Source organism: Semicossyphus pulcher, unplaced genomic scaffold, assembly GCF_022749685.1.
Source record: "Semicossyphus pulcher isolate SPU_LCO1_2020_fin unplaced genomic scaffold, fSemPul1.0.p SCAF_5, whole genome shotgun sequence".
NCBI lineage: Eukaryota > Metazoa > Chordata > Actinopteri > Labriformes > Labridae > Semicossyphus > Semicossyphus pulcher.
Window position 1 is genome coordinate 26,716,497 of NW_027211726.1, and position 14,855 is coordinate 26,731,351.

The 14,855-nt window shown below is 39.3% G+C and overlaps 1 protein-coding gene across 1 annotated transcript; it reads left to right on the plus strand.

Moving 5' to 3' along the window:
- Nucleotides 1–994: 994 nt before the first annotated feature.
- Nucleotides 995–13,571, plus strand: LOC138608511 (CMP-N-acetylneuraminate-beta-galactosamide-alpha-2,3-sialyltransferase 1-like). Its single transcript, XM_069681113.1, has 7 exons — nucleotides 995–1,082; nucleotides 4,121–4,415; nucleotides 5,807–6,003; nucleotides 6,195–6,362; nucleotides 8,158–8,194; nucleotides 8,328–8,447; nucleotides 11,360–13,571. The coding sequence occupies exons 2-7, from the start codon at nucleotides 4,161–4,163 to the stop codon at nucleotides 11,525–11,527; spliced, it is 945 nt and encodes a 314-aa protein (XP_069537214.1). The 5' UTR covers nucleotides 995–1,082; nucleotides 4,121–4,160; the 3' UTR covers nucleotides 11,528–13,571.
- Nucleotides 13,572–14,855: the final 1,284 nt, after the last annotated feature.

Consider the following 14,855-nt stretch of genomic DNA (forward strand, 5'->3'; position numbering starts at 1 on the left):
CTAGTGTTCAGTAAGGACAGAGCCTGATCTTTGCCCCCACATAGACCATATGACTGTGCTATTGACTTGCTTTCTGGTGCACCTCTGCCCTCCAAGAAGCTTTACAACCTGTCGAAACTTCGTCCAACCACCTGGTGATACTCAAGACCAAACCAGAGTTACAACAAGCGGTGTTAACCCTTAGATGCATAAGTGGGGTCAAAAATGACCTCATGGGTTGTTATTCTTCAAAATCTTTGAAATTAAAAGTTTTTATATTTTCATATTCCAGGTATTCCTCATAAAACATGTTTGTGACATGAGGCCATTTGCATTTGTTAAATTTTTTCATTAATTTTAAGAAATTGCAGTTTTTGTATCACTACCCCACTTTTCCATAAGCAGGGTCAAAAATGACTATCACACTGGTGTTAGCTAACTACAAAGTAGGCAGTAGGTTAATGTTAGCTAGTTTAGTAAGGTAGCTAACATTACTGCATTTGTTGTGTAGAGAGTGAGACTCTTATTTTATTTATTTAACTTCCTTGTAACAAAAGCTAACCCGTTAGGTAGCCTATTATATGATTATTGATTATTCAATGATGTGTGTGTGTGTGTGTGTGTGTGTGTGTGTGTGTGTGCGCGCGCGCGAAGCTACCAATTGCTGTTGGAAATGCAGTACCCCTGTGTGCAATGGTCACAGCCAGAAGCAAGTAGTTTGTGACAGCTGCACACAGTGAGAAGAGAAAGGATGTTTGTGTGTGTACGTTTCTTAAGTTTATTGCAAAAACGCATTGATTCTAATTGGGGTCATTTTTGACCCCACTCATGGAAGAGTGTAGGTATTGGTAGGTCATGCATCCAAGGGTTAAAGAAGGACAACCAGTATGCTTAACACAGAGAGAAGTCCAGTACCTCGCAGACGTCTCCATGAAATGCTCATAATACCTGTTGCGCATGGCATGCGAAATGGCATGCTGCCAAGCCTCCCACAGAGGCAGTTCTACCAGTTGATTCTAGTTGGTAGGCAGTTGTTGACAGGATCATCAGCAGTCATTAAAGTCCGGCCTCACACGTCTGTTTTTTGTTTAATCTCTTCTCAGGTAAGCAAAAAAATCTTTATAAATATATATTTCTTACTTACTCACTAATTGTTATTTCTAACCTGGCATATAGTTACACAATGTAGTGTTTTAATGTGTTGAATGCTCAAATTTAAAATGGAGAAACAAACCAGTTAATGTAAATTACTTTGTTAATTCTATGCTTTTTGTCTGGAGTGACACTTTTGACATTACATTCATCTACTGTTAGCAGTTACATGACAAAGACACAATTAAAGTGGGAAATGCTATTACTTTGTATTATTCGTATAATATTAATAACATCATAATATTTGGAGGCTTGCTTAGATGAGTAAGCTAAATATTTTGTCTTTAAAGCTTAAAACACCTCTGAATATCCTCCCTGTTGTCTCACACTGTACTTTACACAACATTAAACTTGTAGACTGTTAATGTTCCGTTTAACCAAACAGAAGTCTCTCATTTCCTATTAATATTTTGTAAAATCATTTGTATGAGCATAATATGACATCTGAGACTCAGTCTTGAAAGCGAACAGCAACACAGTGTTCTTTAAGAAAACTAAAAGAGGTATTCATGCAGCTATGTAGATAACATCCCTGACTGGAAAAGAACACATTGTTTAGTATTCAGTGCACAGTTAAAAATAAATGTCTGAGTGTCAGACAGTCAGAGGAAGGAGTTGTAAAGTTTGATGTCCAAGCCAGAGCCAGCTTATATAAGCTTTATCAAAGAGGAAAGTTTTAAGTCTACTCTTAAAAGTAGAGAGGGTGTCTGCCTCCCAGACCCTGACTGGTAGATGATACCAGAGGAGGGGGGCCTGATAATTGGAGGCTCTACCTCACATACTCTTAGAGACTTTAGGTACCACAAGCAGGCCTGCATTCTGAGAGCGCAAGGTTCTAGAGGGGTAATATGGCACTATGAGCTCTTTAAGATATGATGGTGCCTGACCATTAAGAGCTTTGTAAGTAAGAAGAAGGATTTTAAATTCTATTCTAGATCTTACAGGAAGCCAGTGCAGAGAGGCTGATACAGGAGAGATGTGATCTCTTTTCCTAATTCTTGTCAGTACACGTGCTACACATTCTGGACCAGCTGAAGAGTCTTTAGAGACTTATTAGAGCAGCCTGATAGTAACGAATTAGAATCCAACCTAGAAGTAACAAATGCATGGACTGGTTTTTCTGCATTGTTTTCAGACAGGATGTGTCTGATTTTTGCTATTATGTGAAGGTGAAAAATTTTGTTTTATGTGGGAGATGAAGGACAAGGTCAAATAGAACTCCCAGATTCCAAACTGTAATGCTGGACGCCAAGTTGATCTAGGGCAACTATATCATTAGAGAAAGAATCTCTGAGGTGTTTGGGGCCGAGCACAATAACTTTCTAGAACATTTCTAGTCATCCAGGTCTTTATGTCCTTAAGGCATGCTTCTAGTTTAGATAACTGATTTGTTTAATCTGGCTTCATTGATAAGTTTAACCGAGTATCATCTGCAGAACAATTAAAATTAAAGCCGCAAGCGGCGATGATCGGGCTCTCGCACCCATGGCCACGTAGGGCCGTGTCGCGGCCGTGGGGTGCGAGCCAGCCTTGGGGCGTGCTGCAGCAGCAGAGTGTGAATGAGCCATAGCATGTGCTGCAGCCAGGGGCTGTGCACCAGTAGGTGGTGCGATCAGCATCACCCAAATTCCTATGTAGACCTGTTCAGGCCGAGACTATAATCATGCATGTGAAATTTGAAGCTGATATAACATTGTATGTGAGAGGTAGGACTGGCTCTTACCAGTAGGTGGCGCTATGACTATGTAGATGTGTTCAGGGCAGTACCCTCATCAAACCTGTGAAATTTGGTGGAGATTGGACAATGTATATGAGAGTTGATACAGGCTCTCACCAGTGGGTGGCGCTACAGCATTGGCAAAACAAAGTGTGTAGATCTGTTCAGGGCGGGACTCTTATCAAGCATGTGAAATTTGGTGCTCATATGAGGAAGTACAGGCGAGTTATCAATGCCTAAATGTTATGGCGAGGTTTCTCACAGACCTTAATCAAGGTGTTAAGAGTTTCCTGACATGAATTTTAGGTTAATATGTTTTACCACCTTGGAGGAGGAGCTTGTAGAGTAAAACATGTCACTTCCTGTTTCCATTAGCAGGCGCTAGGCCTGATGGGAAATATTGTCCTGTAATTTTGTTCAGGCTGGGACTCTTGTCATACACGTGAAATATGAAGAAGATAGAACACTGTATATGAGAGTTGCAATGATTTTCAGTTTTTAGCATTTTGCCAAAAATACATCAGACTTTGACCCCCCGCCAAGGCCACGCCCATTCTCAAAAAGTCAAGCTTTTGATTACTTTTAATCTCCAATGTCTTTTCAATACACTGACTGAGTTTGAAAGGGATGGGAGGAAGTCTGTAGGAGGAGTTCGTTAAAGTATGGACCCTGTGAATATGGCGAAATATGGCAAAAATGAAAAACAAAATACAAAATGGCTGACTTCCTGTTGGGTTTAGGGTATATCCATAACAGACTTTTTAGTAGGTCCTGCCATGATACATATGTGTACCAAATTTTGTACGTGTAGGTCAAACCTGTGTGAGGGGCTGAACTTTAGGGGGCGCTAGCGAGCCATTTTTCCACCCACATTCACGAAAGCAGTATGACACATACATTTCTCATACTTGTGATGCACATTCCAAATTTGATGAGTTTTGGGGCATGTTAAAGCCGTCGAATGTGCAATTAATTTGGTATAAGAAAAAGCGTAAAGAAAAATAATAATTCCTTGCATTCCAAGAGGTCCTCGCACCGCCTTCGGTGCTCGGGCCCTAATTACATCACTGGTCAGAGTAGGCAGGGGTCCAGAGAAACTACAGAGTCCGACAGAATATAGATCACCAGCTTAATGTTTTTGTTCCAGTGTTACTGTAGTACTCTAGGTTGGTTGTTTTTTTGTTTGTTTTTGTTTTGCTGTAGGCTTATTCATGACAGGGTTTCTGTGATAATAAACTGACTAATGTGTTTTATTACATATTGTATCCACAGATTGCCTCTGTTCTTCACTGAAGAGCTTCAAGCTGCCAAGATGCTCTCCATATTGAAACAAAGCAAACTCAGATGTCTTTTTTACCTCCTGTGTATCCCTGCTATTGGTGTGATGTCAACATACTCGTGGAAGTTCACTTTGCATTCCCTCAGATCTCAGCAGTCAAGCCTTTGTGCATGTCACAAATGCTTAAACGATGATGATCCAGGTTTTAGGAAGGTTGAAAAAGCATCTCTTAAGCCCTTTTTGTCAAGAAACTATAATATGTCAAAGGATGCTTTCAACTGGTGGAAGGTAAATGTCAACTTATCCTTAAAGACATAGCACCAGTATTCTCTTTTTTGTTCACAGCAAAACTGGCAACTATAACTATGGTTACATCAGCACCTTTTGCACTGGAAACCAAAATAGGTTGCAAACTGCAGCCTCGGTCTCACTCCAAACTCGTCAAATAGTGCAGCTGGGTCAGTGGCCAAACATTTAAAAAATGCAGCTGTACCCCTATAGCATCATTAGCATGTCCACCAGCTTATTGTTCTGATGTGGTGTCAGAGTCTGGTGACGTAGTATAATAAGTGCCATAGTCTGCTTATGGTGGAGGTTTATTTACATAAGTATCTATTTGAGCTAGCTAACTTAGCTAACTTCTGACTGCTGTATTTAGAAAGTCTAATGGCTGCTTCTAAACAGAAAACATTCTTATTTACATGATGACCTTATTAACATATGGTGAAAACAACCGTATGAACCGAGAAAGAGAGAGAGAGAGAGCTAGGGAGAGAGAGAGATATCCCACCAGAAGGAATAACGTCCGTAACCTGATGTTATTTATTTATTTTTTACAAACATATTGTATTTATGACCTACGTGAGGCTGATGACTACCTTTTTATTTCAAGGAAAATTAAGCAGTAACCGCAAAAAGGAGCCTTGTGAGTGACTTCTCACAAACAACTTCATGGAAATGTTACAAATAAAGTTTGTTTAAAAAACAAAAACAAAACCAGCCCTGGAAACGCATCAAAATAAAAGCATTGTGTACAGACGAGCAAAGTCAGAATGCCAGATTGGGCTTTTACTTTGAAAAAGCATACCGGAAGTGTTGACGTGCTTTACTTTCCATGCCTTTGACATTTTCTACAGGAAGAGATGTTCATATTGCTGTCAAAGATCATTACCACATTTCATTTTCACAGTGTATTTTGGCTGAGAATCACGAGTGGCTTGCGTTAAAAATAGGTGAGCCTCTTATTCTCTAGATTTTCAGTGAGTGAGCAGCGAGTAAAAGGCGTGACTCACGCCGGCAGTCTGACGGTGATAAAGCATGCAGTGTGAACTGGCTGTTAGGGCCAAAGACCAAGCAGCCATAAGTGACGAGTTGGGACTGAGAAGGTGTTGGCAACTGATGAAACACAACCTCTGACTAAATAACCTTCTTTAAGGTTACAAGAAATGTATACTTTTTATGTTTACGTCATTAAATATGGCGTTCACCACTTATTTCTGCTTGACCTTACTTACCCTTAGTTAAAATAGCTTTGTGACACTAACCCTGGAGGCATATGAAATTGTGAATTAAAGCTGCAACTTGTTTTTGTTGTAGAAATGAGGTAGTACTACACGTAGATAGTGGGTGGGATTAAATGAAAATACAATTCATATAATTTGTCTTGTTATGTGTGTCAGAAACTACAGTGGGAAAGACGCGACTTCAGTTTCTTCCAGATGACAGTGGACAAGCTGTTTCATGTGTTCCCACCCATTCCAGATGTTGTAGAATCCAGCCCTGACCGCTGCAGGACTTGTGCAGTGGTGGGGAATTCTGGTAATTTGAAGGGATCACATTACGGACCTCTAATAGACTTTCATGATATTGTAATAAGGTAAATCATCAGACAATAAAGTTCATACACTCAATACAAAATTACTGCCACCTTTAAAGTTCTTCAAGTCTTTCTGATAGTTTCACAACATTCTAGTTTCATAGACTAAAAATGTATCTGCCGAATTCAATCACCATTTAGTTTTCTTTTGGCTGCATGATATTTAATCTGTATTCCCCTGTTTCATTTAGAATGAACCGAGGCCCTACCAAAGGCTATGAGAAAGATGTTGGGACCAAAACAACTCATCATGTAATGTATCCAGAGAGTGCTATTTATCTGGACAACACCACTCATCTTGTGCTGTTTCCATTCAAGATAAGGGATTTGGAATGGCTCCTCAATGCTTTCGAACCAGCGTACGTATCAAACAAAAGTTGTTGTTGCCATTTTGCTGTATTCTTCTTCTTTGACTATATTACAGCTTGCTGTACAGCAAACATAATTGACCAATGTAACTTCCCCCATTGGTTTCTTAAATGACTATATAAAGCCTCAGCATTATGGCCGCTGCCATGTTGGTTTGCTGGAGCCAGAAGTGACCATATTTGGACGAGAGGGTAGTGCTAGAGAGGAGAGAAGGGATAGTAATTGCCAAGCTATCCAAGTTACAGTCTACATCTTTGGCTCCTTCATTAGCTGAAGAATAAGCTTTTCCATCGTGGTTCTATCTGTTATGGTTACTGACTGAAGTTACTGACTTAAGTGTATTTATCAGAATAAAGTAGTTAAGAGAGCTTGTGGACTCGTTGCTCACTCGCTTGTATCTCCATTGAGAGAGTGTTGGGTGAACGACATGTACTGGCTAACTTAACCTAAAAGGGCTTCTCTTCATAATGGCCCCCCACTGTCCCTTTGCAAGGAAAACAGCAACAGTCATGACTCCTATGCAATGGCTGACTATGATTTATAATGTGTGAAATAATACTGAAATAAAGTCCCCAGAAGTCACCAACAACATAAACAGGCTGTGGGGTTAAGTTCAGTGACTGGAAAAAGCTGAGGTGACAACGAGCAGACAGACAGTTGTGGCACTTCTGCACTGGCTTTATTTCTCTGCTCGGCAGGTTGCCGATTGTGAACAATATTTAATTGTTAAAAATTAAAATGTAAGATTAATAATGTAACCTCATGTTATTATGATTTGTCAATCATTTTTCTATATACTATATATTGTAAGAGCTTGTATTATGGCTGTGTTTGAAATAGAAACATGCCATACTCCATTCGACATATTCTTTGTCAGCTGCGTTCCTACAGATTGCACACACTCAAGTTCTGTGAAATGTGACGGCTTCAGTAGCTTGAAAAATAGCAATATGGGGAATTTAATTTGTTGAATCTAATGTTTATCAGATCAAAACTAAGACAAGGATTACATTGAACTTTTAAACAGAGAGAAAAGAGTACACCAGAAGCAAAATGATAAAGTGCTCCTTAAAACTGAGAGGAATTGCAGAGTTGTGTGATTATTTTTTGTTGGTTCATCACTTTGAGCGCCTTTTCACATTGATTGTGCATCGTAATTTGATCCATTAACTGATGTTATGTTTAAGGGATGGGGAGGTGAGCCATTGTATTTTCAACTAGGTAATTTTCATATATCAGTATCTCCATGTGTCTATATCCACAATCAAACACAATATCATACAATCCAAGAAGCTCGTTTATATTCTTAATGGTTATTTTGTACAATTATTATGACTCACTGTTGCCATTGCGAAAGGGACAGATATAAGAAATTCCAAAATCTAATGATGGTAATATTAAGGAAACCATTCAGTATTTGAAGGGAACCTTAGTTACAAATAGTATAGCTAGACAGTAATTTGAGAACACACTGATTCAACTTGTGACACAATCAGAGACCACCAAACAATGTACAGGCTTTCCTCTCTCATAAGGTCAGCCTTTTTTCTGATAGACTGTGAGAGGAGGCATTTGAGGTGTATAGAAATGTAAGAAAGCTAAAAGATGTCATGATAGATATACGTGAATAACCTGATGGTTGCATTTATAAATTTAGAACAACGTGTAGATTTCTTTTTTACAATGTTGCATTTTTATTTTTTCTAAGCAATACTTTGTAAAGACAGGAAATATTGAACCAGGTCATTTCCTGCTGAATTTAACAACCAATGTTACCTCCAACAGGAACGTGAATTCAAAGAGTAGAGCGAACAAGGATTTGGTGAGTATTTAGAATGAGTTTGCATCAAACTTGCATATAAATTTTCATCTAGTAAAAACATGTAAGAAAAACAACTGCAGAAAAACAGCTATTTTTTAAGTGTCGGTTTAAGGCCAAGTCTGATTTATAACAGGTGATGATCCTAAATCCAGCTTTCATGAAATATGTTCATGAAATGTGGCTGCAAAAGAAGGGCAGGTACCCGTCTACCGGCTTTATGACTTTGATTCTCAGCCTGCAAATTTGTGATGAGGTAGGTTCACATCACACTACAATTATTAATTATGCTATTCCACTTACAGTTTGTGGCAATAAGAAATCTTAATGCTTCAGCAAATACAAGAAAAAAAGAGATCGAGAGAAAAATAAAAATGTAGAATTCAAAAATAGGCAAAAAATATCTTTATGTGGCGAGATGGTGGCAGTGTAGGTTTAAGTAGAATGGAAACTTATAACAACGATAACTCAAGAAGGAGCAGGCAACGCCACCTTGGGAATTTCACCCAAGGAAATAACAGCCAATATCACTACTGACACTCAAAAGGACTATCAGGTTCGCTTACTCAGAGGCAGGAGACGTGATTCCATCAAAAATATCAAAGCTTTATTATTAAATAAAGGAGCACTATATTAAAAGGGAGGCCAGTTCACACACACACAATTCAATCACTCAAGGGAAGCAGCAGAGCCGAGGCCTATAGGTGAGAGAAAAGGGTCAACAACTAAATGGGCTCTCAAAATAAAATAAATAAAGGGTCACCCGAGTCAAACGTGCACACACACCTCTACTCACTCACACGTGAAGGACCAAAACCCGTAGTGAACACAGCACACAGCAGGGAGATACCACCACCAGAAGACACCAATCCCAATACCTCAGGCTCTCAGTATCTGCAGGAAACAAGAAAAAAAGGAATACAATTAATGGGGCTTCACACAAACAAAAATAGCAAAATAGCAAAATGTTATCTGTAACTAGAAATAAACCACAGGTAAAGCAAAACAGGAAATATATCAAAAGTAACACAATATCAATAGACACCTTGTTTTGTTTGTAAATTAAACAAAAGAAACAAAACAAAGTAAACTCACTGAATAACACACAAGGTTACCCTTAGAAAGTAATCAACAGATGTTTACAAAGGAGAAAAAAGTAAATAAACTACATGACCCAGACTTCACGTGTAGCGAGGGACACGTTGGTTCAAAATAACAGGAACAACAACCGAACCAAACCAAACAATATTAAACAAACAAACAAGGAATTAAGGCAAACCCCACTCACAGAAAGGAGCTTGCATTCACGCCGAATTGGCCCACGGTTAAAAAAAAAACAGGTTAAGAACACTACTACATTAAACAGAACCCAACTATCCATAAGGTAGGGTAAGCAGCAAAGCAACGCAGGATGAAAGTCAGGCAAAGCAGCAGCATCCTTGCAGCATGAGCAATACAGCAGTTCCCCAGTATGGTCGCTAATCAGTCTCTGAAATACAGAGGAATTAAAACTATGCATATTAACTATAAATTAATATAAATAGCATCGAAGGGGGCTACATACCGATCAGGCAGCAGTTAAGTCAGAGGAAGAGAAGCAGACAGAGATGAAGCAGATCCGTGCAGTATGCTAACTAAATGAAAACATCTTAGCTGCTGTGTACCATACAATAATATAACAGCGTGAGAAAATAGGACCTACCAGCAACAATCTGCACAACTACGCTTCTCAAGAGGAGAGGTTGGGACATAAAAACCTACAAAATCATAAACCACTATGTTACACAGGATAGCTACGATAAACTAGATCATGAGCAGTAAAGCAGCGATCTCGTACCTGCAGCAACAGCGGAAGTCAGGCGGACAGGAAGCAGGGCCGTGCATTCAACATCAGAGGGAGAGCCAGACGACAACTACCAGCCTTTATAATGTGCTCACACACAGTGATTGGCCAATGGTCTGCGTGGGTGAAAACGTCCCGAACAAAATAAACAAGCAGACCTTCTCCTGCTACAGTCAAAAGCTTTTTTTTTATCAAACCATTACATTTGTGTTCATTTCATACATGTGCCCGCACAATGTGTAAAGCAATACTTCATAATTTGGGAGATCTGCTTTTACGTTTTTCTTGACGATTGCTAGAAAAGAACATCAATATGATGTTTAATATGTAGCTGGAGACAGAAGCTGGGTAGTTTAAATTAGCATGAGGACTGGAAAAGGGAAACAGCTCTGCTGGCTCTGTCCAAAGGTTAAAAAAAAATCACCTAACAGCCGTAACACTTCAGTTAACTGATTAACACAACACATCTCTGTAATGTAGAATGTAAAACAGAAGTTCTATGAGAGACTCTAAAGCCTCTTTCACACATGTACTCCTGACATTCTCCTGACAATTTCAGGACCGTCTGACCCTGACATTACCCAGAGTTGCCCATTCACACGTCCCTCACAGCGGGAGATTTTTCCTGTCGGATGCCGAGGGGGGAAAGTATATTCGGTGATTTACTCTGTCATGTGTCTTTTTATATCTGTCAAAAAGATCGTCATCCACTTTCGATTAACTTGCTGGACACTCACCCCTCGCGTTCTATCTCTCCCATACCTGCAGCAGCATCTCCCACATGCTCATGAGAAAACACACACGCACACGCAAAAATACAAAACAGTCATATTTTTTGGGGCAACTTTGTGAAACGTGCAGCTCATGATGAATGTAAACAGAGCAGACAGATGGGAGAGAGATACAGAGAGAGCTGCTGAGTGCAGGTACAGCAGCTGAAGGTGTGTGGGGAGAAATAACTGAAGAGAAGATTAAAATAGTTTTGTGAACAAACATTAACATATGGTGGAGAAGAATGAAGCACAGTTATATTGGAATTGCGATATAACTTTCTTTAAATAAGGTGACGTATTGTTCGCTGAAGTATACCCCCCGCCTCCTCCCTCCCCCATCACTCGTTGGCAGTAAATGTTCCTGAGTATTTACCTTTACAGACATATGAAACAGCTACTTTTCTCTGACAAATGTTTGTGAATACTGCTTTTTTTCATGGGCATACTAGATTTTCTTTAAAGACTTAAAAAGTTTATCTGTAGATATGCACATTATAAAAATACAACAACAAAATCAATTATTATTAACAGCATATTTTTTGGTGTTACCAGGTCAGTGTGTTTGGGTTCGGAGCAGACAGAGATGGAGCCTGGAACCATTACTATGAAGTGTTTCAAAACAAAAACTTCAGAACTGGACCTCATCCTGGAAGTTATGAATCTGAAGTTATTGAACAACTAGTACACTCTGGGAAAATCCTTCTTTTTAAAGGAGAGTGAATTTTGTTTCTCTCTTTCCGTCTGGTGTCTTTCTGTATGTGTCTACCTGATTTACACAAGCAGCATCAATACTGAATTTTAGAAGAGCGCTGAAGATGTGAATGTGCATTTTGCAGTGGTATTTATTTAGCATAATGAGTGTGTTCATGTTTAGGGGAGTTCTTTGAACTTTATTTTTGGTTGTGTAGAGTCAAGTCTTATCGAACTTATTGTTTTTATAATTATAATTCAATGAATGAATAGTTTGGAGTGAAATAGTTGGTGTAACTGCGGTCCTCCTTATAAATCCTGAGCTCCATCAGAGCTGTCTTCAGATTGTTATTTAAGATGCTAAAAGTTTGCAGTTCTCTCTGGAGTTTCCTCTGTCCTGTCAATTTACTTCAGATTAAATCAGTTTAAGTTTTGCTGCTTAAATGTCCCACGATATTTGCTGCAGTGACATTGCTGCACACATGGAAACAATTATAACTGCTGTAAACAGCTTCTCTAATCTTTTTAAGTAAATAGTTGAAGAGGACATTCATACATCAATACAACACAATAAAGAAATCACCTGAAAACTGCTCAACATGATTTATATTAATTTATTGATCATTTGGCTCCATATTTTAACTACATGACATGTTCCAATAGCATAGTCATCAGTTAGACACTCCCAAATGGTTTGCTGCCATTAGTATCAGCCACACCTGTGTATTACTAGTCTTTTTGTGTTTCTTTGTTAACTATATGCTACAGGTAAAGTTATCATATTTGTAGCCGAGTCACCAAACCTCGAGTCTGAGTCGAGTCTCGAGTCCCCAGTGTTCAAGGCCAAGTCACCAGAGAAGAATCCGAGTCGAGTCCTCATTATCTGAGTCCGAGTCCAAGTTGAGTCCCCATTATCCGAGTCTTAAAGGTTTAATTATGATAAAGCTAAGCTGAGCTTTAACTCATCATCTGTGAGTCCATGTTTATACTGCACACAGGTCTTATAGGGTGTCATGTAGTTAACGTTTCACAATGCACTCTGCCAGGACACTGAAAGCTCTTTTGGAGTCACTTTGCTGGCATAATGAAGATGTTAAAGTGATGCTTTGAGTTATTTGGACCTTAAAGTTCCACACACTAGCCAGTATGATAAGATATGGATAGGGCTCTAGCACACCATTGATCGTGTTCATAGTTTCAATAAGGGACAATATCCATGCCCTGTTTACATTCTGGCTCCTTTTCTACTCCCTTTCCCTCTAATGTCCAAAGTTGAGGGAAGCCACGCAGCATGACAACTGTACCTGTAGCATATATTTCACAAGGAAACACAAAAAGACCAGTGATACACAGGTGTGGCTGATACTAATGGCAGCAAGCCATTTGGGTGTGTCAAACAGATGACTATGCTATTGGAACATGCACAATGCATTCTGCCAGGACACTGAAAGCTCGTTTCAAGGCAGAAATATGTCACTTTGCTGGCATAATGAAGATGTTAAAATGATGCTTTGAGTTATTTGGACCTTAAAGTTCCACACACTAGACGGTATGATAAGATATAAGGGTAGAAACAAGATTAATATGTTTTTAAGCTTGTTTTGTTGCTTAATCCCTCTAACAAAAATGCCTTTGACTAATTTGTGACCGGTTTGGTAACACAGGGATGGGCTTTATACACCTGTCATACTAACATGTGACTTGGAACAACAGAAAAATGTGCAGTTTTTTTCATGACACGTGAAGGAGCACTGAATCTGAAGGTGCAGAAATACTCCAGCACGCTGTCTCAGTTACATTTAAATGTTAATTGTTGCTAGAACATTTTCAAGCCAATTTTATGTTAAGTAGGTAACAAGGTTGTTGCAGATAAAAAGTGTTTAACTAGTAGGTTAGGACTCTTGTTTGTTTCTGTTTGCTTGAATGATGTATGTGTATTTTCCTGTATTTTTGGGGGCTTATGAGATGAACCATAAGGCTCTCTGTGAAGTCATCCAGTAAATCTATTGGAAAGTGACCAGGAAACTCAGGATCATGTGGACCATTGCCATTCATTTGTGACAAATAAAATCATTTCCAAATAATATTTAGCGTCACTTAGTGATTTCTTTGGTGAATAGGCATGTAAAAAGCAGGATGATGTACAGCCAGCAGGTCGGTATGTAAAGGATGATAAACAGCAGGTAGGTCTTTATGTAAGGGATAATGTACAATGAGTGTACAGTCATTAATGCAGAATTAAACCCTGACAGGGTTTATATAGGACAAGAAACCCTACTTTGTCTTTAGCAAATAGACAGCGTTTAATGAGCTCATCTCCCATTCCATATACATTGGTTATACATTTATTAACTTGATTTTAAACATGAATAGGTATTAGAATACGTATCAGGAAGGGAAACTGATTTATTTAAACACTTCCTCCACCTCCCGTTACACTTATAGAAGGAAAGCTCTAGAAGTACTTAGTTTGAATATATACATCGATTAGCCATAACATTATGATATAATGGACCTCCTATTGTGTAGGTCTCCCTTTCGCCACCAAAACAGCCCTGACCCATCAAGGCATGGACTCCACTAGACCTCTGAAGGTGTGCTGAGGTATCTGGCACCAAGACGTTAGCAGCAGATCCGTTAAGTCCTGTAAGTTGCGAGGTGGGGCCTTCATGGATCTGACTTATTTGTCCAGCACATCCCATAGATGCTCGATTGGCTTGAGATTTGGGGAATTTGGAGGCCAAGTCAACACCTTTAACTAACCTTGCACAGAGCTCATTTTACACCACTGCAGTCAACAGTGTGCAACACGAGACGATGCAAGCTGTGAAATGGAGACGGATAATGCAAACAAATGTCCAGCACCCACAACAACACCAACACAAAGTATACACAAGAATAAAAACAAAAAAAAGTTTGAAGCCCATCAGGCCAAACAGTTCTCTCAATAGGTTCAAGGTTCGTCAAACCAATCCTGAACCTTTTTTTTTGCAGTGTGGCATTATCCTGCTATATTATTTCCATGAAGGGGTGTACTTGGTCTGCAACAATGTTTAGGTTGGTGGTACATGTCAAAGTAACGTCTACATGAATGGCACCTTTCGGTGGTGGATGGGGGTCAGCATGGACACCTTGATTTTCTAACAATGTGCCCCCAGCACCCTTGGTTGGGTGGGTGGACTGATGGATGGACGGATAGATGGATGGATGGATGGATAGATAGATAGATAGATAGATAGATAGATAGATAGATAGATAGATAGATAGATAGATAGATAGATAATGGTTGATGATATGCCTCTGTCTTCAATCTTGTTTTACTCAAGTGAGAAGATAAAACACAAGACAGGAGGTCAAT